Source organism: Zeus faber (assembly GCF_960531495.2).
Source record: "Zeus faber genome assembly, chromosome: 4".
NCBI lineage: Eukaryota > Metazoa > Chordata > Actinopteri > Zeiformes > Zeidae > Zeus > Zeus faber.
This window is the reverse complement of record NC_137191.1, coordinates 15,024,668-15,051,420: the sequence shown is the minus strand read 5'-3', so window position 1 is coordinate 15,051,420 and position 26,753 is coordinate 15,024,668. Positions and strand designations below refer to the sequence as shown.

At 47.3% G+C, this 26,753-nt stretch overlaps 2 protein-coding genes across 2 annotated transcripts; both read left to right on the top strand.

Annotated features, from left to right (window-relative positions):
- Nucleotides 1-1,843: 1,843 nt before the first annotated feature.
- Nucleotides 1,844-2,829, top strand: LOC307229444 (suppressor of cytokine signaling 1-like; the record flags this gene model as incomplete). Its single annotated transcript, XM_079999444.1, has 3 exons — nucleotides 1,844-2,083; nucleotides 2,288-2,379; nucleotides 2,505-2,829. The coding sequence occupies 3 exons, from the start codon at nucleotides 1,844-1,846 to the stop codon at nucleotides 2,827-2,829; spliced, it is 657 nt and encodes a 218-aa protein (XP_079855570.1).
- Nucleotides 2,830-4,541: 1,712 nt separating this feature from the next.
- Nucleotides 4,542-25,531, top strand: LOC307228918 (caskin-1; the record flags this gene model as incomplete). Its single annotated transcript, XM_079998765.1, has 22 exons — nucleotides 4,542-4,635; nucleotides 10,186-10,237; nucleotides 11,405-11,502; nucleotides 12,557-12,702; nucleotides 12,957-13,052; nucleotides 13,194-13,315; nucleotides 13,986-14,094; nucleotides 15,763-15,871; nucleotides 16,066-16,160; nucleotides 16,366-16,480; nucleotides 17,043-17,324; nucleotides 18,092-18,190; nucleotides 18,479-18,663; nucleotides 18,960-19,041; nucleotides 19,422-19,489; nucleotides 20,925-21,032; nucleotides 21,598-21,699; nucleotides 21,981-22,119; nucleotides 22,345-23,168; nucleotides 23,264-23,966; nucleotides 24,476-25,088; nucleotides 25,415-25,531. The coding sequence occupies 22 exons, from the start codon at nucleotides 4,542-4,544 to the stop codon at nucleotides 25,509-25,511; spliced, it is 4,338 nt and encodes a 1,445-aa protein (XP_079854891.1). The 3' UTR covers nucleotides 25,512-25,531.
- Between the last annotated feature and the right edge of the window lie 1,222 nt (nucleotides 25,532-26,753).

Genomic DNA, 26,753 nt, shown 5'->3' with positions numbered 1-26,753 from the left:
CGGACGGGACGCGGTCGGTGTAGGTCTAACAGGTGGCGTGGAAGTCTTGTTTGGGCAAAAAAACAAAAAAAAAACAAAGCAAAAACGCCACGGAAAATCTTGCCACCAATCTCGCCTCCTTCCCTTCCTTTCTCCACGCTTGACATGTTTTTTTCTACTTCTCTTTGCAATTGAACGGAAGCGCTCCTCCAAAAATGCCGGGCAGAGTCCATAGCGACCCATAGCAACCCTCAAACTTCACATTCCCCACACCAAATGCCTTGGTCATTTTTTTTTTTGTTTCACCTTGGTCTTCAATTTAGTAGTCGGTAATCGATTTTAGTTTACGAGTCGAAGACTGTCTCAGTCGCCCACTGCTTTGTCCGAGAGACTCCGACCCCGCCCCCCCCCCCCCTGAGTCAATCAAAAGATTCGTTCGCGGCGAACGAGTCATTCGCGCGTCGTCGCTCCAGTCTTCCAATCAGCACCAGCGGAAGTTTATCGAACCAGCTGTTGCCCAGCTAAACAGAACTGGGATGAATATCGCGTTAACCACAGCACAAAAAAAAACAAAAAAAAAAAAAACGAAAGCCTGCAGCCAACTTTCCGTGCTATACTGGCTGTGGGTGGCGGATCAGTCCTCAGCTCCACCCCCGGTGCGGAGAGTCAAATAATAAGTGCCTTTACTCGTAACTGAAAGCAGTGGAGGTGCGGGAGCCTTTTCCTCTTCCCCTTCCCCGGTAATTGGCGCATGAAGAAACGGTCTGCGCCGCACGCCCTGGGTTGCACAGCACCGTTTCAAACTGCTGCGACTATTTCTACCGATGCGTCCTGATTCACGTGCAAAGGAGAATCGTGGGATTCAGCAGCAGGACACGTTCTAACAGGTGAGAGAGCGCGCGCACACACACACACACACACACACACACGCAAAAGTGTTGATAACAAAATGTTGCGAGTCTCGTGCAAAAAATACAGAAGAATTAAGTCTTTCGTTTTTGATCTGAAGGAGATAAAGCCTTATGAAATGTGAAGTTTAATTTAAATTTCTTCTATCACTTAACAGTCACTTAACAGTAACATTTTGTGAAAAAAAAAAAAAAAAAAAAAGTGTTAAACTTCAGTAATCCACCTCTTTTGTATAACTGTTGGTATTTTCCTCTACAGGCATAGTTTAAACATGTTGCAATTATTATTATTATAGTTATTAGCCGCGCGGACTTTCGGTTTTAAATGGAGCACATGCAGTGAGCCACCCTTAGCCTGAGCGAGTGTTTTCTGTTTGAATAATCCGCCACCGTCTGTAGTTCACTGTAATTCACACACAAAACACATATTTAATATCATTTAATCACAGGACAGGATCTGAATTTAAGATTTGCTAACGGACATACAATGAGTAGCGGCATTGTAATGTTTTCCCCATTTTGCCTCCTGAAATGAAAAGTGAAAGGAAATTTTAAAAACGGCGCTTTTGAATAATATCCCTTTGTGGTCAGTCTTGCCGCACCTGCATTTCGTAATAAGATGTTCTTGTTGTTGCAAGGGCAAGTTTTTACAAAAGACTTGCATGTTCCATGAAAGTCGTCTCTATTCGTTGCGATTTTAACCTGCATTGCACTAACATTAATTGCTAGTCAAACGTAGTCCAAAATGGAATTACTTGAGCTCACCACACCTCTTTTCTCTGCAGTTGCCCTCCAAATCAGAATGTGCGTCGCGACAGTTCCATGTGGTAAGCTGAAGAAGATGGAATACGGCTGTGGACTGAATTACAGATGATCAACAAAAATTACATCAGTTATGGGGGAACTGAAGCTGACGCGGGTTGAACTAAATGGTGTGGGTAATTCTCCACTGTAGAATGGTCATCGGCAATCTGGAGAGGCCCGGGAAGAACCAAGCTCTGAAGCACCAAGCAGTGACACAGAACCTCAGCAATTTGCCCGTAGAACCCTTTCAACCCGGTGGGACCACATCGGACAAGGCGGGGCCAGGGGTCACAGAGCTGGAGCAGAGGCATCAAGGTCTTGATCTGAGCGTCATTCCCCAGCAGAAGACAGGGAGTGACTTGGAGAGGCGTTCTGAGGCCGTCTGGGACCAGGTAGGACTCGTACATCGAACAAGCCCGGTTTCGTCACCATATAACAGATGGTCACCCAAGCCACGGTGACGCCGATCATTGACAAAAAAATAATTCTGCCAACGACAGGAACAAGGCGGCTGTGGTCTTGACAGCTGGCCGACACACTTCCGTCCATTCAGCAGCCAAACAGAGTATCACTTGGTAACGCACACTTACCTGCAGCTCCAGCACAGCGGTTTCTACTGGGGGTCGATAACAATGGAGACGGCGCACGGCATGCTTACCAAAAAAACACCTGGTACCTTCCTCATCAGGTAACTTACCTGTATACACATAGGTTTAGTTAGAAGTACTCATCACTTGTACTAAAGTTGTTTTGTTCTTGCGTCGCCATTCTGGTCGAGTGACCGTGCCCCCCGTAATGCCTTGTTTTTCCCAGGGACAGCTGTCAGCCGGACGTCTTCTTCACTCTGAGTTACCATGCTGACGAAGGTCCGACGAGTGTTCGTGTCCTGTTGACGAATCTGCTCTTCAGTCTGCACGGCAGCCACAGGACGTTTGCGTCGCTCTTTGCACTGCTCACTTTCTACACTTCCGCCTCCAACAAGCTGACGCTGCCCTGTCGCCGGCAGCGTCCCGAGGCCCTGCTGCAGATCTGCAGGAGGGCCGTTATACAGACCCATGGAGCGGAGAGAATAGACACGTTACCTCGACTTAATGATCGACTTAAAGACTATTTACATGCGTACCCGCATTGTCTGTAGTGATCAGCCATGTGTACTGTACGACCATGAACACAATGGTTCAACTTAAAATTGTTACTGTCCCCATTGTGGTTGTTAATGACAGGTAATTGTCCGTATTTTCGTGATGTTTTATTCAAGCGGAAGGAAAAAAAATATATAAAAAAACAGTTTCGCCGCACAAACACCTGTACGGACGTGAATTAGAGGCAAAAGTATATACGAGTGCTGAGCTTGATTTTGCACCGAGTGTTTTTGCCTGTGAACACGTGTTTGAGGACGCACATAAATACAAGCACACAAAGCAGAAAAATAAGCATCTGTCCGTCTTCTGTCATCTGTTCTACTTCCTGCTCTAAATCCGACAGGCGGTGGCCCCTTTGTCTAAATTAGCACTGCACCAGGGAAACGCGTGCGCGCACATACACGCGCACACGCGCGCACAGACACACACACACACACACACAGTTATAATGGCCTTAAATTCTCTTCCATAAGAAATTATTTTAACAGATGTAGAATTGTCATTGTGGTCGCAGCACAGATTTTCTGGCACAAAGGTAAGTGTGTATATCCATTGACCTATAAGTATGTTTATGGAGGCCTGTATATAAGCATTAACCTATCTGTCTGTCTGTCTGTATATCTATCTGTATCTGCTCACATGTCAGATAAAAGGATGGGCCAAAGTATAATAAAATATACAAAGTACAAAACAAACAACAAAAAAAAAATACCAACAACATAGAGACCACCACCAAACCACTGTCAATCAATACAATACAATGTTATTTATTGTGCCTCTAAGGAAAAGCACCTCAGCTTGTTTAATGTCACTAATGGAAAAAGTACATTATACATCAATCACTGTCAGCGTTGTGGTTATGCCATCTACTGTAGCTGCATATCTGTCTGTCCATCTTTGCCTATCTGTCTGTCTATCCATCCATACACTCATCCATCCATCCATCCATACACTCATCCATCCATACATAGCACATGTCCCATGGCCCCGTGTGATCTCTGCTCGCTCATATTTGATCCTGCCTCTTGCACGCGGATGGTGGTGCACTATTACAATCTCGAACGACCTCTGTCGAGCGGTGTGTGTGTGTGTGTGCGCGCACACCCACACACGCACGCACACGGGTGTGAATACGCGCGCGCTGCCCCCCCCCCCCCCCCCCCTTCCTCACTCCTGTCCGTGAGATTATGGGCTGGCTGGAGTGGCGCGCGCACAGCTGGCATGTGTTTATGTAATGCTAAAGCCACCGCGCGGCGACACTGGAACGTCAGCGCGTGCGTCCCGGTCCTGCGGACGGACGGAGCTCGTGCGATGTCACGGGAATTTTCCCGGGAAATGGCTCAACTGGGAGGGCGCTCGAGCTCCACCGGCGCGCGCACCTTGTAGGCACCTCGAGACCCGGTGGAATTGTCACGCGGACAGATTGAAGCCGGAGCGTCGCTTGCCCCCCCCCCCCCCCCCCCCCCCCCAAAAAAAAAAAAAAAAATCGCGCTCGGTGCGGGTCGACGCACATCACCGGGGATTGAAAGACGGCGGCGGGGCACTGTGTGATTCAGTACCGGCCGAACCGGAGCATCCCTCCGCGCCTCAGCCAGGAGGCCCGAAGCGACGGCAGCATGTAGCGGCGGATTAACGGAGGAGAGCGACTGGAAGAGAGAGCGGGGGGGGGGGGGGCAGCGGGGGACGGAGCGAGGAGGACGGACGGGACATGGGGAAGGACCAGGAGCTGCTCCAGGCGGTCAAGACCGAGGACCTGCTGACCGCGCAGCGGCTTCTGCAGAGACCTCGGCCGGGGAAAGCCAGTCAGTATCCAGGCTCCATCACTGGCTCTTTCTTACACACACACACACACACACACGCACGCACGCACGCACACGCATACACATACACACATAGATATAGTTTTAAGTGTCTTAATTTATCATACATGTACATATTCATAAATTTGAATTTCGAATGGGGGGTTTATGGAGAGATGGGCGTGTGTGTGTGTGTGTGTGTGTGTGTGTGTGTGTGTGCGTGCATGTGTGTCTGCGCGCTGGTATGACGCTGAGTGTTTGTGATAGTGATGACGTTGCACGTGCATGATAATGGAGCGTGGTGTGGTTCTGAATCATAGTTGCCAACGTAATTAGAATTGGTGGTGATGTGGCATAATTGATATATTCTGCGAGAGAGAGAGAGAGAGAGAGAGAATGAGTGAGTGTGTTAGAGTCTGCCAGAGACGGGGAGAGGTAAAAATATAGGGTCCTATGCCGCTGCTCTGGGACAGGGGATAATTGGTGTGTGAAGATGCCAGATGTTAGTGGTAATAATGCAGCAATCATAAGTGCACACGTGCAGGCATTTGCATGGGGTCTGCATGTGGTACTGTGATGGAGAGAGAGAGGGTTTAGTGTGTGTGTGTGTGTCTGTTTGACATGGTGTCAGCTGGGACTTGAGGTGATAATTAGATTTCAATTACAGCCTAGAAAATGGTTGCTCTCCCTTCTCATCACCAGTCCCCTTTCCACTCCACTCCTCTCCTCTTTCTTCATATGTGTGTGTCGTATGTGTGTGTGTGTGTGCGTTAGCGCTATGTATGTATGTATGTATGTATGTATGTATGTATGTATGTATGTAGGTGACCATTCCAGCAGTGGCATGGAAAGGAAAAATGCTTCTCCTCAAATGCCAGAACAGATCAGCTCTAACTGTTCAGTCCACTGCACACTTACAAAGAGAGAGAGAGAGGGCGAGGAGGGGTGCGAGTGGCAAAGAGGGGCAGAAAGAGATGGATAGGGATGGAAAACATAAAGGAATGGGAAGAGGAAGAGGAAAGCAGAGCAACAAATGCGGAGCGGGTGTGAAGTGACGTAGTCGCAAGGTTTACCCTGTCAACGCGCTCGGCGTATGGACGTGTGTGTGTGTGTGTGTGTGTGTGTGTGTGTGTGCATGGCAGGAAAGCAGGTTATGTCTAAATTATTTACCAGGCTGCCAGACTGTACTGGAAGTCAATCTCTGCCGCCTCTGCTTACTCACGCACAAACAACAACCAACACCAGTACATGCACGTACTGTATAGACACACACGGGAACGCACAAGCATCAGGTCAAGTGTAACGGCAAGGTTTGTATTATTTGCTGCTGATGTCCAGTGATATGGGTATCGTGCTCTGCCAAAACACCAACTGCGGCTGTTACTTTCTTCACCATTTGTGATAAAGTCCATCTTGCGCTGTGATGAAAATTGAGGAATATGGCACCGGTGAGACATGGAGCTGTCCCAGGTCTGTAATGCTTCACTCTCTGCTGTGCTGATCCCCCAAAAAAAACAGGCAAAAAAAAGGGTATCGGCATCAGAGAACGATCTTGATCACAAAAACCCAGAGCAAAGAGACCCAGAGCCTTGTCAAACATGTTGGATATTAAAGTAAAGGCACAGTCATTGGACAATTAGAAACAAATAACGACCACTGATGGAAGCCATAGAAACTGGACTGAATGTTCCTCCGTACTCAGATGACTCCAACTAAAAATGAAACCTCTTCAGGGATAAAGTTGTTTTTACAGTCGTTTTGTTAAAGTAGGGATTGAGTGGAGATGGAGCGGTTCCCCAGTAGCCCCGACTAGACTGGGCTGCCGATTTGAGAGCTTGAAATCTCAGCAGCCTCTATTACAGTGGAATGACTGGCATCGATCAACAGCAATCAACAACTTGGAGACCCCGCCCGCCATATCACCGCGGGTCAATTTGTGCTGCGAGCAAATACAATATGACTTATTGTACCTCTAAGGAAAAGCAAGAAAGCTTGTTGAATGTCTCTAATGGAAAAATCAAGATTATACATCGATCATTGTGTCTTAATGAGCCCTGAGAGACAAAGTAAAAGTAAGTGGGTAGGTTATGGCTATCTATGGCCTGTGGTCAAATAGCTGCCCCACCCACAAACAGCTGCATTTCACTCCCCCCCCCCCAAGCAGAGAGAGGAAAAAAAAATACAATAAACTGCCTGGACTCTGAAACAGGGTTCCCATACCTAGACAGAATAGTCGACCGGACTCTGAAACAGGGTTCCCATACCTTAAGCATCACGGTCCACGGGCGGCCCTCCCCCGGGGCGATGACAGACTCCCCCGCCTCCCTTCCAGAGCGGGGGGTCTTCGGCTTCTCTGCTGGCTGGTGGAGGTGTAGCCGGGCTCGGCTGTTACGGGGGCTGCTTGGAGGGGTGGCCCGGCTGCAGGGCTGCAGTGCTGCAGGATGGGCCTGGAGGTGGCGGCTGCTGCCACCAGCACCGTGTCCCCAGCTCCGTCCCTCTGGGGCAACCCGTGCTCGTTGATTGCTCCGATGAGCAACAGGCGTACAGCCACCCGATCCCAGGCCCAATTAGCTGGACCCAAGACAGGTGTGGCTGCTTAATTCACACCACCCCCACACCACATTTATCATGAAGTAGTATGGCGCTAACCTAATCCCTTTTGCTTGAGAGCTTGATTTGTAAATGAGGAGGTGCCGGAACATAGAGAGGTTGCCGAGCCGGCGGGTCGGGTGGAGAAAAAAAGTCACGGAAGGTATGCACGGAACGCACGAAGGGAGGGGGGTCATAAGCTGCCATGCATGATGCACGGGGCTTTTTTTGTTGTTGTGTTCAATTAGGAAACGTAAATAAAAAAATGACAGGGCTGCCCCTGAATGTCGACGAGTTGAATCGTCAGTCGGAAACCTGTCAATCGACTGAGATTCTTCAAGTCGAGTTGTGTTTTTTTTTTTTTTGTCAGTCAGTCAGCGTGCATCACAATAACAGGATAAAACAAAAGCTCACAAAATGCACAGGGATAACGTTTCAGTGAGGAATTATAAAATAAGGGGAATCATAATTATATTTTTATATGTGTGAATCGTCCGCGTCCGGACACGGACAGGAACACGGCGATGGCGGAGAGCAACAAGGAGAGTCGAGCCCCGGTCCTCCAAATAAAACAAGTAAAAACAGTGTGGGGCCGGGGCACAGATTAACGGGCCCCGACCGGTAGACTCGAAAAGATTATTTTCGGCACATAACGCATGGGGAGGGGGGGTTCAAGGGGGTCACGGAGAAAGTGTCCGCCATTACACACGGCTTTGGTTCCATACCCACGTGTTTCGTTCCGTAAGGAGACGCAAAATAAAAACATTGTTTTGGCACCGATCGCGGGCACCCCACCACTGGCTCGAGCATCGTCTGTACCGTCGGAGGGGGAGACGGGTGCGAATCCGAGTCGGGTACAGCCCAAAAAAAAAATACAAATAAAAAAAATAAATCAAAAAACACACTATTTCTGTTTGTTTTGTTTGGAGAGACGGGAGGTGCGGAGGTGCCGGTCCCAATCTGGGAGGTCCCGGAACATGTTCTGGCAGGATCCGGCACAAATATAACATAGATGTTAAGGTTGCTGCTATTGATTCAGAATGTAAATGGACCAAAACTAGCTGGTCAAATAACAGTAAATGTTCTTGGGGTTTTTTTGTTTTTTTTTTTGTTTTTTTTTACACTTGCTTGGCTATCTGGTTGATAGAGGACTGATAAACCTAAGAAGATAATGTGACAGCCATATTCCAAGTTTCTGTTTCTGTTCCGCGTCTCTGTGTTGGTGGACGGTGACACAGATATCCAGGCTCATTGATTTGCCTGCTCAGGGGAAGGGGCGGGTCCTCATTTTAATCCATGGTAGTAGGAAAAACTACAAATCCATGCGCGCACACACACGCAGAGTAAATATAAACACAAAGCGCAGGGACGTGAGATGCAAAGTGTAACCAGAACGCATCACTCAGCACGGTCTCTTTAGCGAATTACAGAGAAAATTAGAGTGTGAGGGAACAGGATAGAGGGATAGAAAACACATAGCGGAGGGAGAGGCTTTCCCCCAGATTACAGACGAGCCGCAGATTACATCCCGTGGATTATAAGGGTTGGAGCAAAAAAAAAAGAGGAAAAACAAGCCGTTTTCGCCGCATGTGTGTTTGTGTGTGCGTGCGTGTGTTTATACACAGTATAAGTGTGATGTGTTTGTCTTGCTGGTCATCTTACTGTTTGGTGTCTTACGCCTTCTGATGCGGCTTCCAAAGTGAAAACGCACCCCTACTCGGCCAAGTATTTAAATATAGTTCAATATTGTCATGTCGTTTGACAATACGGAAGATTCCACTTCAGCGTTTCGGCCATATTGCCCGGCACCATTTTGTCTCCACCATTTGATGCGTCACATCCTAAGTGGTGATTGAGCGCTCCCGTTAAGTGAGAGCGAGTCGGACCCAAATGCCATTCTCTCCTGGAGCCGTGTCGTTAAGGTCAAGAGAAAGTCAGAAAAGGAAGAAAGATTTAAAGGGGACCCGTTGTGAGAAGCTCACTTTTTCCCTGCGTGTGCGCATACATTTGGGTCTCTGAGGGGCCTCCTAACACACAAATTGCGAAATTCGACGACCCAGTCAGTTGTTTGTGGGCGGCCTTTGTCGGAAAACATGTCCAAATCGTTTAAAAGAAAGAGGAATTCATACCAACTGTCTGTGAAGGAACTGCAGACAATGGAAATGTAAGTATTTGAAAAAAAAATTCTGCTGTGTGTTTCTTTCGAAAGAAATACAATAAAAGGTATGCAGTACAGTTCGGTCCGCGATCCACTGTGTTTTTCTCCAAACAAAACCAACAAGAATAGGTTGTTTTTGTAGATGTATTTATTTATTTTATTTTATTTTCCGACTTTTACACGAAGCAAAAAATCCCTGCGTCCCGGTGTGTCCCGGTGTCTGTGTCTCACACAAGCTTGGACAACAGCAGCGAAAGTCAGAACTAACTTTTAAATGAGTCCTGGTAGATCTCATATAAGTGAGGATTCAGCGACTGGATTGATTATTTATCTCCTCAGATTTGTTCAGAAACACATTTTCTGGTGGACTGCTGAGGTGAAATCAGTGAAAGTTGCAGAGTCAATTCAACGGAAACCCTGAAGCCATGCTCCAACACCATTGGCTCACAGAACTCGGGGCCTGGAGAGGGTGGCTCCTCCCCCAAAAAACAGCCTGTTTTGGAACAGGATGGTATGGAGGCATGTTAGAATGGCTAGAATGGATAATCTGAGTGGTATTTTCAGCAAAAAAAACCCAACTGTCGTCTTGGGGAGCATAATAGGTCCACTGTAATGGTAATAATTCCAAATCGTTCTGTATTCTGACCCATCAGTGTTGATTTCGTATTACAGAATTATTCTCTCTCAACTCTGTCCTTCTGCCTTAACCCTCTTTTGTTGTGTGTGTGTGTGTGTGTGTGTGTGTGCGTGTGCGTGTGCGTGTGCGTGCATGCGTGCGTGTGTGCGTGCGTGCGCGCGTGTTTCAGAGCTGCTAGGAACTGCAAAGCGGGTGAATGTCAACATTCAGGATGCAGACGGGTAAGGAAAATCCATCCCGTGTACTAATTCCACTCCATTTACGACCCCACTATAAGTGGAAACTATTGGCTTCTTTAACCCACATGGTGAGAAATGGCCATTCATTAAAGCGCTGACTAAAAATCGGATGGATCTTCAAATGCTGTCATTCAAATGTTTGTCAGGATCTGCTATCTGAGAAGCCATTGGAAATTCAACTCAACCGACAACACACACACACACACACTCACAGGCGCACACACACACACACACACACACACACACACACAGACACTTAACGATAAACACTGCAGCAGGGTGACATCCTGACGAATGAGTCCCATGACAGTAAACATCTGCTTTGCTGCTGATGTGCCTTTCAGCAAAACACTAAATCCCTTCTAGCCCCTGGACTGCTCCCCACCTGGCCCTGCTCTGTGGCCTATTTAGGGCACAGGGGGAAGATGGACAGAGTTTCATCCTCGTCACCTGTGTCCCCCTGGACTATAATCTCCATTTGAGAGGTGCTGTCATCCCCGGCGATGACAAATGAAGACTTGAATTAACCGTGATTTAAGGAATTCAATTCCAGATTTAAAGATTTTAAGGGAACTCAATGTTCCTATCTCCATTCACGGTATAGCCATTGCGCCACATGCCAATATGAAAGTTGACCACTTCCCAATTAGTGCACGGCCGTGAACTTTGGCTGTACTTGGAACGTCGGATGGCTCGGCTTCTCATTGTGCACGCAGATTTGAGCTCCCATTTTTCTCGCATCCATCGGATGATAAATATCCTGTGTAAGGTTGATTGGAATCAGATAATTGGACTCAGCTCCTTGTCTAATGACTGATGATTGGTTGATTCGACTCCAGGGGGCAGCCCTAATATTCACCAGGGATCCATTAGGCACACACAAAGACACACTGAGTGTGCACAGCGCTCCGGGATAGAGAGAGATTGCTTATTAATGGAAGTAGGTCATTTGCCCCCTCTCTCTCCCCCTCCCCTGCAGAGAACGGAGGGGCGGAGCTGCTCTACAAACAAAGATTATGCTGTGATAATATGCCGTGTTTCTAACGGTATGTGTGTTTATGAACGGCCTGTGCGTGTGTGCGTGCGTGCGTGCGTGCGTGTGTGTGTGTGTGTGTGTGTGTGTGCGCGCGTGTGCGTGTGTGCGTGAAGGTTGTCTCCCCTGCACCACGCGGCTCTAAGTGGGAACAAGGAGCTGATCTCCCTGCTGCTGGAGGCCCAGGTGGCCGTTGACATCAAGGACCACAAAGGTGAAAAAACTCACACAATAATTATCTGTTCACCCCAAAACGTTGCAAGACTAGATAGAAATGAATGTCATAGTAGTTAGTGACCCCACAACTGTCATTATACAGTGTCTAAAACGATTACAACTATGGAGGTATACTTTCAGGCCCATGTAGAAAGGCTAGAGGTGAGTTAAATCCCTTGTTGACACATTAATGATGAACTCATAAGAAAGGCATTTCTTTATATTCAATTCAATCTATGATGTTTATTACTGCTCTGCATCGTTATGTCATAATTATGTGTTAATAAGAGTAGAAACAGTTTTAGGTTTCATTAAAAAGATACTTACCGAGCAAACTAAAGTTTAGCCTTTTGCAATGCCATTACAAAGCAATGTCTTGGGAAGGATGAGAAAGTTCATCAACTAAGTATAAAATGAATCTAATATTTTTGCAAACCACAAGAAGGCGAATCAGCCCCCCACAAAAAAAAAAAGTCTAAAATGACTTTTATCAGACCTGTACAGTTCTCGGCCATTAATTAGTGATCTCATGCTGCTGACGTCATAAAATCCCATCGCGAATCGTATCGCTTTTTTTTTTTTAAGCAGTAATGACTCGAGTGAGGGAACCAATAATGTGCTTTAGTCTGAAGCTGCTCTTTAATAGGTCAGGCAACAATAAAAATAGGGGGACAGAGAACATGAGAACGGTGCCAAGTATTATGATCAAGTTCAAGTTCAATTCATGGTTTTTACCCCCTTGTAAAAAAAAAATATCTATGTACATAAACACTTATCAGCTTAGCCAAAAATATTCCTACACAGTACTACTTCTATATACTACTGTGTGATAGAATTATAGTGACTGGATGCTTTTGCATGTGTTTATACTCATGTGGTTTGGTATATGTTCTGCGTGTGCATGTTCTTGTGTGAATTGTGTATGTATGCGTATGTATTTGTTGGTTGTGTGTCTGTGTGTGTGTGTGTGTGTGTGTGTGTGTGTGTGTGTGTGTGTGTGTGTGTGTATATCTGTTTGTATGTGTTGTATGTGTGTGTATATGTGCATGTAGGGATGCGTCCTCTGCATTATGCTGCGTGGCAGGGAAAGACTGAACCAATGAAAATGCTGCTGAAGGCAGGTTCATCAGTCAATGGCCAATCAGACGAAGGACAGATCCCGCTCCACCTCTCAGCTCAGCATGGACACTATGACGGGGTAACTCCATGTACCTGCGTGTCTCACATTTTACGTGGATCTCGGCCACATGCTGGTTTATGTGTAGGTTTTGGGTCTGCAGTGTGTGTGAATGCAATGCAAGTTTATGTTATGTCTGGTCATCACAAATGGTTTTCTTTGCATTTAGATTTATGTGTGTGTGTGTGTGTGTGCGTGTGTGTGTGTGTGCGTGTGTGTGTGTGCGTGTGCACGTGTGTGTGTGTGTGTGTGTGTGTGTGTGTATGTGTTCACAGTCTGAGATGTTGCTCCAACACCAGTCGAACCCGTGCATCTCAGATTCCGCTGGCAAGACTCCGCTGGACCTTGCCTGTGAATTTGGGCGAGTAGGGGTGAGCTTGCACCACGGTTCACTCGGTCCACCCACACACAGACAGACACACACACACACACACTGACGTTTTAAGACACACACAGAGACACACAAAGTTTAAAATCCACATTAGCCACTGTGTTTTTGTGCTGATGCTCAGGTGGTGCAGCTCCTGCTGAGCAGCAACATGTGTGCAGCCATGTTGGAGCCAAAACCATCCGACCCCAACGGTGTGTCACCGCTCCACCTGGCAGCCAAGAACGGACACATTGACGTCATACGGTAGGAGCCACTTGGCCTGTCTCAGTTTGTCCGTCTGTCTTCTCAGTTTGTCTCGCTCTCTGTCTGCCTGCCCGCCTTTCTGTCTGTCTGTCTGTCTGTCTGTCTGTCTGTCTGTCTGTCTGTCTGTCTGTCTGTCCAACCAGCCGGCTGTCTGTCTCTCTTGCTACCCGTCTACCAGGCTGCCTCAATAGTGTAGCTGCGTGTGCTTGACTTGAAATTGAATAGTCTGTCTGTCAGTCTGCCTGTTTGTCTGTCTGTCTGTTTATCTATCTGTCTGTCTGTCTCTCTCTCTGTCATCCTCTGTGTTTTCAACATGTTCAAAGGAGTGTTTCTTTTGGTCTGTTTGTCTCTCCGTCTCATTATCTTTTCTTTTTGCTTCACTCTTCGTCTGTCTGTCTGTCTGTCTGTCTGTCTGTCTGTCTGTCCGCTGTTTTCGCATCATAAAGGAATCGGAGGGCCCAAAGCCCGACATAACCTAGCCTTACTTTTAGGGTCAGAATTATAATCGGAACATCTGTTTTAATCTAAACAAGATTTAAGCTTCTATAGTCGCAACAATCCCCTTAAAGACCTTGCGTTTGTGTTTTGTGTGTTTTTTGTGTGTGAGTGTGTGTGTGTGTGTGTGTGTGTGTGTGTGTGTGTGCACGCGTGTGTGTGTGCACTCTGACAGGCTGCTCATTCAGGCTGGCATAGACATTAACAGGCAGTCTGAGTGTGGAACAGCACTGCACCAAGCTGCCCTCTGTGGGAAGACTGAGGTAGTGCGTCTGCTGCTGGATGTAAGTCAAAACACTCACTCTGTTGGAGCTGGGTTAACCCTAACCCTAAAAAAAAAAAGGTATATTCTACAGATATCAATCAATTCTGTAGCTTCAATTTCTGTATCTGTATAATTACAATAAGAATGCTTTGTATGACATTTGAAGTTTATATATTATATGATACTGAAGTTATGCAACCGTTTAATGCTTAGATTAAATACCACAATAGACACAAATTAATGCAAGTGTTTAATTTCTGTATAAGACTGAATTAGACCGTGAAATGTTGTTGTAATGCCCATCAGATGGTACACTGAAAAGTTGGTAGCAATTCTCATGGTTAAAATATCAATATATTGATAATACTAGAATCGTATTGTGGGCCTGCCTGTCTGTCTGTCTATCTGTCTGTCTGTGCATCTATCTGTCTGCATCTTCTGGGATGCAACGGTACACGATACGATACGATACAACTTTACTGGTCAGTAGGGCACTGAAATTCATTTTGCGTCCCTGGGAAGGGCCCATCAAAACATTTAGGATACATACAGGTATATAATCACTGGAGTGACGGGAAAGGACATAAAGTACAAATGGCTCATGGCATGACAGCACAACGATACGCAAACAACACAGATGACAGATTAGACAAGCACAGGTCTTGACAGGATAAACACAAGTACAGAAACATGGCGTGGCACAGCACACAGATATAATAAAAAATAAATAAAAATAAAAACAGCACAAATGACAGGGAAGACAAATTACAAGGACATAAGAAGACTAATACCCATGAAACGGTGAAACCCATGAAATGACACGGTATGCTATCGAACCGTTCGGTACGTCCCCTGCGGTTCAATACGCACGCGGTGTCGCGGTAGAAGTCCACCGGACGCGTTGGCGCTGTGTACGGGAGCGGCGTGGCGCAGCATGCAGTAAGTGCTGCTTCCTATTGAATCCACTGTTGCAGCTCCATCGGCCATGTCAGCCGCACGGAGCCATGCGGCATTTCTCTATTTTTGCGCGAGAGGTCGATTTTTTTTTTTAACTGCGTGCGGCTACACCGCCTTTTCAATAGAAACACGAGATAAAATGACATGGAAAGGTTTTTGTAAAGAGCGCAATCAATCAAGGTGGCCAGGCGGAAAATAAGCCCCTGGGATGGCCGTGTCCCTCTTACGAACACTAGTGTGATTCTTTTCTTTCTTTCTTCTTTTTTTCTTTTCTTTTTGTACGAATGAAGGGAACAGAGTCACAAGCCTTTTCCTTTTTCTCAAGTTTTTACAGTTTTTGTTGTTTGTTTCAGTTGCTGTTTCCTGCCGCAAAAATAACTCACTATTGGACTGGTTTTATTCATTTTTGAGGAACATTTTTATGAAACATTTAAAAATATTTTTTAGATGTATATAATTAAGGGAAATTATTGTTTAAATTATCCACTATCCTGGACACCTCCCCCCCAATCAGATGAACTGATACAATAGTTATTTGAGGCGGACTACTATAGAAACATTTTTTATTTTCCTTTTTTAAATTTCCTTAAACATAAAGATATCGAAACTGTACCGTTACCGTGGCCCCAAAACCGGTGCCGTTGCATCCCTGCCATCTATCCATCTATCCATCTATCCATCTATCCATCTATCGATATTTCGGAGTTAATTCCTTGTTCCTCCTGTCCAGAGCGGTATCAGTGCAGGGGTGAGGAACACTCTGTGTCAGACGGCTCTGGACATCGTCAACCAGTTCACCACAACGCAGGCCAGCAGGGAGATCAAGCAGCTGCTGAGGGGTGAGGGCTCTCACACACACATATGGGTCAGATACATGCGAATGGAAGACAGCTCAGTGTATGACCTGTATTAATTGGTGTATTAAGTGTATTAAAGAACATTGACCATAGGAAGGATTTTCCCTCCTGGGGTTTCCAGACTTCACGTGGCTTGTGTTTGTTTTGTTTTGTTTTCCTGTAATCCTCCTGTGTAGATGCGTCCGCTGCAATGCAGGTGCGAGCGCTGAAAGATTATTGCAACAACTACGACCTCACCAGCCTTAACATCAAAGCTGGAGACATCATTACGGTAATAATTCCCAACAATCCCCAAATCACTTGATGAGACATGAACATAAGCCTCTTGATGCCGTCTCACAGCGTACGCGCTTATTTAAATACTATTCCTAAGTTTCACCCCGATCAGCCTTGACACCGAGTTGGTGTGTTTTATTTTGAAATTAAAAACTTCAATTCCCTTTCATTTTACACCGATCCTTTTTGTTTGTCGAAAGGTTTTGGAACAGCATTCGGACGGGCGATGGAAGGGCTGTATCCATGACAACAGGACAGGAAATGACCGTGTTGGTTACTTCCCCTGTAACATGGTGGAAGTCATCAAGAGGGCAGGTGATTGCCCACATCACAGCTGTGTGTGTGTGTGTGTGCGTGCGTGCGTGCGTGCGTGCGTGCGTGCGTGTGTAGTGACTAGTTGTCCTGTAGCTTTAGCTGATCATTGGCAGTGGTTAGCCACGGACGGCAGCATCGTCCTCTTTAGGCGCCCATTTGTCTTTCCGACCCTCATCTCGGCTGAGCGAGCACCATTTCCCAGTAGCCAATCAACGCTGTCTCCCTCTTCCTCTCCCACCAACTCTCCCCCACTGTTCTGACTCCCCCCGTCCCCCCTAGTAAATCCACCCATCTGCATGCTCTCCTGTGATGCTTCTTTCCATAGTTCACTCTTGCTTTATTGATGCTGTAATGTTTCTATAGTGATATATTCCCTGGTGGATATATGAGTATATTCTTCTTCTTTCTCATGTTTTGGGTTTTTCAGTGGCATTTTGTACTTTTTTTGATATTATTGTATTTGTTTGGTTTTGAGTTGACTGATGTTGTTGTTGTTGTTGTTGTTGTTGTTGTGTTGTGTTGTTGTGTGGTGTTGCACTCCCCCCCCCTGGCTCGTGCCCAGGCTACACCCCCTCTCAGCAGTGTCACACCCTCCTGCTCCGCAGGCCCAATCCCTGTCCGATCGCTTCGGTCAATGGACACTCACGCCCTCCCTCCCAAATCCTCCCCCTGCATCTGCCTCCTCCTCCCCCACCTCACCCCAACTCACAGCCCCTGCCCCTCTTCTCCTCCTTTGGGTACGTTCCGCTCCCTCTCTCACCTCCCTCTCTCTCCACTCCTGCCCTCCCCGCTCGCCCTCTCTCCACTCCTCTCTCCACTTCTCAGGAGCAGCAGAGTCAGACAGGTACATACTGTAGTGACACTTTAAGTTAGAGTCAAGCGACACGATAAGTTTCTTTTTTAATTTATATTTTTTGGTCAATATTAATAGCACAGAATTTAAAGGTGGAGCAGAGAGTGGATGTTGTCAAGGTTTTTAAAACATGTTTTTTTGTGTGTGCGTGTACGGTATGCGTGTGCCTTATGTACGCATCAGTATACTGTTAAGAGTGTAATACATATCAATAAACGGACAGCGGCAGTCATCATGAGGCAAGTCAAGTCAAGTTATTTATACAGCCCTTAATCACACCAGAGGGCAGTCTCAAAGGGCTTCTCAAGCTTCACATTTCACAAAAAAATCAACGAGACTTGACCCCCACCCAAGCAATGAAGAACTGTCAGAAAAAAAACACTTGGGGGTAGAAAGGAAGAAACCTTGAGAAGGGGTCACAAAATGAGGGACAGCCAGGCATTATGAGCATTATATGAGAGGAATTAGGTTATAAATTATATATATATATATATATATATATATATATATATATATATATATATATATATATATATATATTTAGTATGCTGTGCTAAACCAGACACTGACAGATTGAGTTTGATGAGTGTGATGATGAGTAAGACATGAGCGAGTATGAACAACCGTAGTTATGGCGCACATCAAGCAGACCACAGGTTGTAAAAAGTGTACATGCTTTTGTTATTTTTGTGTGTGCGTGCTTGTGTGTGTGTGTGCTTGTGGGTGCGTGTGCGTGCGTGAGTGTGTGTGATCACCAGGTTCGAGAGCTTCAGAGCCCAGTCCTCAAGGCTCCCCCACCCTGGGACAGCAGAGCAGTGCAAGTGAGGACATCTGGGTGCTTCGCAAACCTCTTGCAGGTGAACTCCGGGGGGCGTGTCCGTGTGCGCTGCATTGGAAATCATGAGGAATTTATCGGATTATCTTTTAATCATTTTTTTTGGGACAGATTGAAATTGTGGTCAACGCTCTCAGATCAAGTGAAGCAAAAAGGTCTATTCAATTGTGGTAGAAATTGGGTTGTTTTTTTTTGTGTCTGCAACCTTTTATACCTCCTTATTGAATGTTATTATTTGAGCCAAAATAGTTTTTTCTCGGTGGCAGACATTTAGACCTGGTCGCCCTGAATCAGCTGTGTGTTTCTGTAGGTGGGGATCGCAGTGGCAGCGTGGGCAGCCTGGGCAGCATCCGTTCCACCAGCAGCCTGCAGAGCTCCGGGAACACGCATGTGCTCAACACTCCTGCACCCAGTCCACACGCTGCTCCAACACCTGGACTCAACACACACGGCCTCAACGCCCCAGGCCTGCACGCACAAGCAGAGGGGGTCAAGGCAAGAGAGTGTTAAAAAAGACATATTTATAAAAAAAAGACATATATACACACACACACACACACACACACACACACACACACACACACACACACACACACACACACACACAGATGATGGCCTCTCAGTTTAGTATTTTTATCCTTCACATGCATAGTGACAACACAAAACTAACACAAATTGCATTAACACCAAGGGAAGGAAATATTATTAATTTGGCACATCTCTGGCAGGGGTTCCCAAATGCTATTTTTTTTTATTGTATGTGTATGTGTCTGTGCGTGTGTGTGTTTTAGCTTCTGGCTACCGTACTGTCTCAGTCGGTGAAGGCAAAGGAACATCTTGTGGAGCAGTCGCAGTCTGTGGAGCAAACTGCAAGTAAGCACAAAGGCTCCAAAACATTCCCATGGCAACTGCACTTTGTATGCGCCTCATAAGCCTGGGCTCCTGCATGAATAAATACTAGCGTTATTAATACTCTAGGTCTCATTCTTTTTTTTTTCCCACATAATTGGTCATCCTCCTAGTTTGTATGAATATGCTTTATTTTATTTTTTATTTTTTCTTGATTACTAAAACAAATCTGTGCAAGGAGAGTTGCATGTGAATGACAAAAACAGAGGTGTAATGAATGAACAAGCAAAATAATAACAACAAACATATTATGTAATTGTTCCCTCTTTATCGTAATACCTCCATATTGCTATTGCTTATTATCTACGCGCTCTCCTTTTGCGTCCTCTCTCCTCTGCTTTAAGGTTCCTCCAGCTGCCCGGTTCATGAACAGCGGTCGTTTGAGCGGAAGGCTGAGGAGGACGATGGGAAAGTGAGTTTTGGGGCAGCAGATTGGCTGCCTCTCAAGCCTCCTCATGCTGTTGCTTCTGTATCTTTTCAACAAGTGCATGGTTTAGCGAGGGGGGCGAATGTCGTACAGACGACGTCATTTTGCTGTCCCTGGAAGACTGGCACGTCTTTCTGTTGGCAGCCTCTCAAACAAGTGTGTTACCATGGAGACAGGCAGGGCAGCCGATGAAGCGTCTGTCACTGCCTTGGCCTCTGTCCCTGCACTGACCTCCCCCGCTGAGGCACTAAGACAGCGGGCGCCCGAGCCACGCCACCCTGCTCTGAAGCCTGCTGGTAGCACCGCGTGGGTTATCGGGGGTTTTTCGGAAAACGTCCCCTGTGTGTTCCGCAGCATCAGAGAAAGTCCAGTCCTGTGGGTTTTGTGTAGTAAATCCAACTTCTGGTCGGGTTTTGAACCATTTATTATAAAAAATGTGTTAGTCTTTCAAAGGCGCTGAGCTTATTCAAAATACTAAACGTTCATGCATAATGTTCATTTCAGATTGACTATCTGTCCAATTGGTTATCGGAATGTTATTGTATATAACGTGCACCAAGGCTTGTGCATACTATCTCTTGTTATCCAGTTAAACAGTAAAGAGGCAGAGGCATCAGTTTAGGCTTCAGGGCATGCCAAAGGGGGAATTTATTTTTTACGGACTGTTGATGTTCAATTTATTGTTATGTTAGATTACCACACACTACCACACTGTTTTTTCTCTCAAAACACAACAGAGGCCAAACGGCCCCCAAATAAATCATATAATACCAAATGTACACATGGTAAAAAAACATACATCCCACGCCCTTCACCTTCAGCATGTCTGGGATTGTACAAAATGTGAATGTTCAAATGATAAACTGGGAAATAAAATACAGTCCTAAATGCATAAAGATAAAATGTATTTTGCAGATGTTAATATCTGTAATGCAGATATTAATATAAAAATTTATTTTCCCTCACTTGGAATGAGCGAGACAAGGTTATCATTTCATCCACAGCACTGACACTGAGAGGAACCGCATCTGATATTGTGATTCATAACAACAAAATCTGTGTTCCGCAGCTGTGTTCTGTTGCCTGGATACCTGTAGTGATCTGAGTGTCCTAGTGACATTGCGATATAAACCGCAGAGTCCCGTGCTCCCACAAATGGGCTGCGAGAGTCCTATCAGGTGTCCCAGACTCGCGTTATCTGTATCAGAGACAGAGTATTGCGCTGGCTTGTCCTGTGCTTTAAATGCCTCAGTGTGCTAGTCAGCCCCAGGCGTAGCTCACGTTCTAGACCAGGATCTCTGTTCAGTCTTCTAAAACGGACCCTCTACATGCAGTTTCCTGAAATGGGTTTTGACGACGTGTTCCAGAACACATCGTCAAAGCAGACGCAGGCAGTAGTGTTCTGTGTTCTGTGTTCTAGAAGCAGGCAGTAGTGGCGTGGCTGGGTGAGTTTCAGCTGCAGTTCTACACAACCCACTTCCTCACCGCGGGATATGATCTAGACACCATTAGCCGCATGACCCCTGAGGTAAGGTCATGACCCCTGACCCCTCCCGCCCCGCCCCTTGTCTGTCAAGGCTCCACCCAGCACAGCTGTCAAATCAGCTTCCCACTGACCTGGATGATGTCCTCATGACCCTCCTGTCTCTGTCACCTGATCCCGGTGTGAGTCCTGAGCCTAAGTCCTGAGCCCAGTCTGTCTGCTTCATCTGCATACCGACGCCCGAATATGGCTGTTTGTTTGAATCTGTGCTCAAAAGTACCGCTGTGTGTCTTGCTTTGTGGGTTTGTTTTCCTCTACGCCTGTATGTGTGCGCGCGCATCTGTGTGCAGTGTGCACTCAGTTGATTCATGTGTCCAAACGTGTGTGTGCGTGAGAGCGAGAGCTGAAGCGGACAAAGTGGCGTGGCGTAAACACCCCCCGGGCAGGGGGACGCTCAACTGAATTTTTTTTTTTTTTCAAAGCGAAATTTTTCTGAAGGCATACGGCACCTCGCTAAAGTACCGATGTGAAACGCATGCATTGAATTTTCGAGGTTTAAAAAAAACAAACCTCTGGTTGTTGATGTCCCTGAGTGTTCTATGTGTTGAAGGACCTGACAGCGATTGGGGTTATGAAGCCGGGACATCGTAAGAAGATCATCACAGAGATCAGCAAGTTGCCGTCCACAGGCTGGCTGCCAGAACATAAGCCTGTAAGGCTGCCACCAGAACGCACAGATTAATTTGAACAAATCAAATAAGTAGTGTACTCGCAGTAATACACAGAGATATGCACAAACCCACACCGTTTGCCTGTTCAAGGGCATAAAAGACAAATATTGGTCATAACTTCATAATGTCATAAATAAACATAATTATTTCTTATGTCCTATGTATGTACCATGTACCACTTTAATGTACCACGAAAGAACGCCATTTTGGGCCTTTGCTGTGCGATTGTTTTTATTTGTGTGTTTGTTTTGCGCGTGTACAGGCAAACCTCGCAGAGTGGCTGTCTCAGCTGGGTCTTAGCCAGTATTACCAGGTGCTGGTCCAGAACGGCTACGAAAACATTGACTTTGTCTCTGACATCACCCTTGAGGACCTGCAAGAGATTGGCATCAGCAAGCTGGGTAAGAAGTAGCAGGGGTGGGGACTGAACTACATAAATCATTAGTATTTGGAGAGACATGAATGATGTAGAAGATGTAGAAACCTTGATTTTATTTGCTTAATGAAAATGGAAATCATTTTGTATAGGCGTAGTTGCAACCTAAAATTCTATTGCTTTCTTTTTGTATTTTTGTTCGAATCCAAGTTGTCATTCTTCTAACTCCCACTGACACGTCTTCCCTCAGGCCATCAGAAGAAGCTGATGTTGGGAGTAAGGAGGCTGAAGGAGCTTCAGAGAGGAGAAGGTGGCTCTGAGCCTCCACTAAGCCCCTGCACACCTCCATCCAGCCCCGGGGGCTCAGAGGGCGGTCTGCCCCGAAGAGAAGCGAAGGTGCAGCGGGACAAAGCCCCGAGCCCACTGGCCAAACCCCGCCCGAGTCATACACAGTCACACTCCCGCACGCCACCACACACGCCAACGCAAACTCCTCCGCAAACCCCGACGCACGGCAGGACCCAGCAGTCCTCCCCCAGGGCGCGGCCTCGCCCGTCCACCCAGTCGTCTGCAGCCGACTTGGTGCCGCTGCTGCGCTTGCCCAGCGACGAGGAGCGGAGAAGAACTCACAGCTTGACCGGCAGCTCGTCCACAGACTCAGACTCCTCCACTCGATACGCCACGGTGTGCCGTAGCAGCTCGTCCCGCAACGACACCTCTAACGACGTCACCGTCAACCGCAGCCAATCTTCTGTCACGCTCCGGCCTCGGAGAAAAGGCCGGCCCCCCACGCCGCCTAAGAGGTCCTGCTCCTCCATCACAGGCGGCGACGGGGAAGGGGACAGCCAGGGGCCGGGCGAGGTGCTGCTGGGACCGCCAAGCTACAGGGAGCGGAGAGCCAGTGACTGCGGGGGCCTGGGAGCCGCGTTGCGGGCTCAGGAGCCTGGAGGCCTTGAGAGGTCTGACGGGTCCTCTGGCAGTGTCCGAAGCCTTGCTGCCATGTTGGAAACATCAATTGGGGGCGGAGCTAAAACCTTGCCTCGGTCCATGGGAAGCGGAGGCAACTACCTACAGGTGTTTGCATGTGTATACATCACCATGAACCGTGTGTTAGACGTTGTAGTATTATAGCAGACAATCGCAGCATGTAACAGTCTTGTGTTCTTTAGGTGAGTCCAGCTGTGCTCCGTCGCCAGGCAGGTGCGGGTGGTCTGGGATCCGAGGACGACGATGTCCTCAACCGGCGCAGAACCATCAGTGGCCCAGTCGAGGGGCTCCCTGGCGACCCGACCGATCCCTCATCCCTGCCGCCAATCCAGTCCCGTCCAGAGCCACGGCCTCGCTCCACCGTTGGCACGGCAACATCAGAAGTTGCAGATGGCACGGCCACCCTAAGAAGGAGGCCGCGCACCGTGGCGAAAGACACCGATGTATCAGCAACTACGGCTTCAGGTGTTGTTACAATGAGCGGCGTCTCCAACACCATTCGCAGGAGACCACGCACCTCCGAGCCCACAGAGAGAGTCGTTCAAAGCAATAGTGAACCTCAGCCAAGCCCCACCAGCATTAACCCATCTGAGCCCAGCACACCATGCAGCAACCGGACAGAAAGTAGCCCTAAAACTCTTGACCAGCTACAGCAGAATGGAGGTGTGGTCCTGAGGCGAAAGCCAGTGCCAGAGCTCTCTGACAGGTTGGAAGCCAATAGGGAGAGCTGTGAATGGATGGAGGCCAGGAAGTCCCTGAAGCCCCCCGTCTCTCCTAAACCGCCTGCAGTGAACCCAAGGAAGACGCCGGGTGACCCTACGACTCCAACACGCAAGGTTCCGATACCAGGCCCTGATAGCTATGTTGAGACCGCACAAAGCCCAGGTGAGAAACACAGTGATACACCGCAGGCGTGTTGAATGAATTTCTGGTGAATATGTCAGTTTCGCTGTGTCCCAAATGGCATACTAGCATACTATTTAGCACTTCAAATGAGGATTCAGTTTGCCCAAAACCATAGTATGCTCAAATAGAATGCAAAAAATAACCATATGACATTACATCTGGTGAAATATCGTAGTTTGCAAACACTGCACGCTACGCTGGCAAGTGCATCCCACAATGCATTGTAATATGCCCAAGAAGTCATCGTTCTTTTAAATCACATATTCAATGTAGTACACTGGACGATAGTACGAATATGTAGTATGAAGTACGACTTTCCGGATGCACCATTTGTCTTTGTAGCTCTTGTTCTCAGCAGGGTTTTAGACTTGGGCACTCTGACAGTATCCGCCTCGAGTAGAAATGGTCTTGTGAGTGTAAAACCTACAGAGGAAAGTAAAATTCATGCCAGGGAAACTGACTCTAGTGTTTCTGCTCCCTCTAACTAGAGGCAAAGCGTGTCCCTCCTCCAGTCTCCCCCAAGCCTCGTGGTCCTCCGACGGCCCCCAAGCCAGGCAAAGCAGCTGTGGCCTCGGCCACCATGAGCCCCAGCCCCGTGGCCACCAGCCCGGCCGCGGCCAGCCCCACCTCCGCTCCCGCTAAGTCCTCCGCCCCACTCCCCGCTCCCGACGCCGGCTCTGGCTCCTCCCTCTCCGCTGGACTCCCGCTCGCTTCCCCCTCTCCCGCTCAGAGTCCCTCCACACCCTCCCCTCACCCCGTCAAACCGCCCCGCTCCTCCATCGCCGGCCTCTCCATCGACCTACTGGGAGGAAGAGAGGCGGAGGAGGAAGAGGAGGCGAGGAGAAAAGACGAAGAGGAGAGGAGGAGGAGGGAGAGAGAGGAGAGAGGGCGGAGAGAGCAGGCTGAGGAGAGGAAGAGGAGGGCGGAGGAGGAGCAAATTGAGAGGGAGAGGTGCGCAACGGAGGATGGCGTGACAGAAGAGGAAGCGGACGCAACAGGGGAAGTAGAGGAGGTGCATCAGCGCATGGAGGAGACCAGCGCCTCCTTGGCTGCAGCTCTGCAGGCCGTGGAACATAAGATCCAGGACGACAAAGAAAACGAGTGAGTAAACAGACCAGACTTTAGGGGCCACAAATATTAGTCTGTGTGTGTTACTGTCCTCTATGAGAGTCTAGGAAAAAAAACGTTATTATTTCAGTTCCTATAGTCCATCCTACCTGTTTTTAGTTTGTAACTGGACCGTTAAGAAGAAGCTTAAGAGGGTACAACTAGTTCTCTTCTGCACATACCTCAATTTCCAGAGGGAAATAATGAAGTGCAAATGACCCTGCTCTTCTCAAACCCTCATTGGGTAAATGTTACGTCACTCGCAGCCGCGCTGTCGCAAAATACCGTGTAACAAAAACCATCTTTACTGCCTTTTCCAGCTCTCTTTCCAAAAAAAAGACGACAGTGTCCATCTTGGACGACATTGGCAGCATGTTTGACGACTTGGCAGACCAACTGGACGCCATGCTGGACTGATCTTCCACCAATGTCTTTACTTTATGACCCCCCCCCCCCCCCCCTCACCCTCCCCAATGTAAATTGTGTTCAGAAAACCATCCCAATGCTCAATGCAAATGCTGTGTGTGTGCGAGTGTGTGCACGTCTGAGTGTGTTGGCCCACACCTCTGCCGCGTGAGAGCTCCCGATGCAGCCCCTTGCCCGGTTGGAGGAGCTCCCTCCAGGCTGGTGCAGTAGACGTCAGAGCAGTATAGACTCTAGTTCACCGCCAGCAGTGGGGAGGCAACTTCCACACGACCTCTGACCTCTGCAGCCCAGCAACTCGCAGCCCAGCCTCAGACGGTTTGCGTGGACAGAGAAGCACAATCATTTTCCACTTCCTCTTTCATATGAAGACTCTGATGAGGACAGAGTTGCTTACTCAGTCAGGCTGAGATATAGTTGTTTCTTGCAAAAAAAAAAAAAAAAAAAGGGAGAAATAAGCACAAAATGACAGACGGACAGACAGGAAGACGCAGATAAGAACGCAGAAAGAACAATAAAAAAAGTACAAGCACATACTGTAGACAGACAGGCGCCTTTGTGGAGGGGTCTACTTGTGGTGACGTCAAAGGATTTGCCAGGTGAGCGGTAGCATACATCGTCTTCTGTAAGAGTGGGGGATTGTGGTGAGCTGGACTTTCTGATCTCCGTGTTGTCTCTTCACGTTGTTGCTGTTGTTGTTGTTATTTGTTGACGTTGTTGTTATGAGTGTGTGTAGTCCCTGCTGATGCTGATGTTGACGTCCTCCCACTCTTACAGTAGCTATTCTAATGAACAGAAATATGATAGGTGTATTTCCATGAATTTTGAGACATACTGACATACATACATACATACATACATACATACATACATACATACATACTGTACATTCATGCACACACGCACACACGCACACACAAACACATCACAATCCTCTCATTTCAATTTTCTCCTGCTCTATTAAAACCAATTTACGAGCAACTTTGCAAGGAACTGATTCAACACGCACAACTACATAGAACATACAAACAGACATAAGTAAGATCACACACATACTGTGTACCCTTTGTCCTGCTGCAGTGAAAAGTGTTTTTAAAAGAATAACCTATATTTCAACGCTTTATATAGTACATTCAGTATACAAAAATAGGATTTATGAATTACCGGGGTATATCGGCTGTTAGAGCATCCTCTAGTGTTGGTTAGTAAGACCACCCCTAATCTGCGCACTTCCAT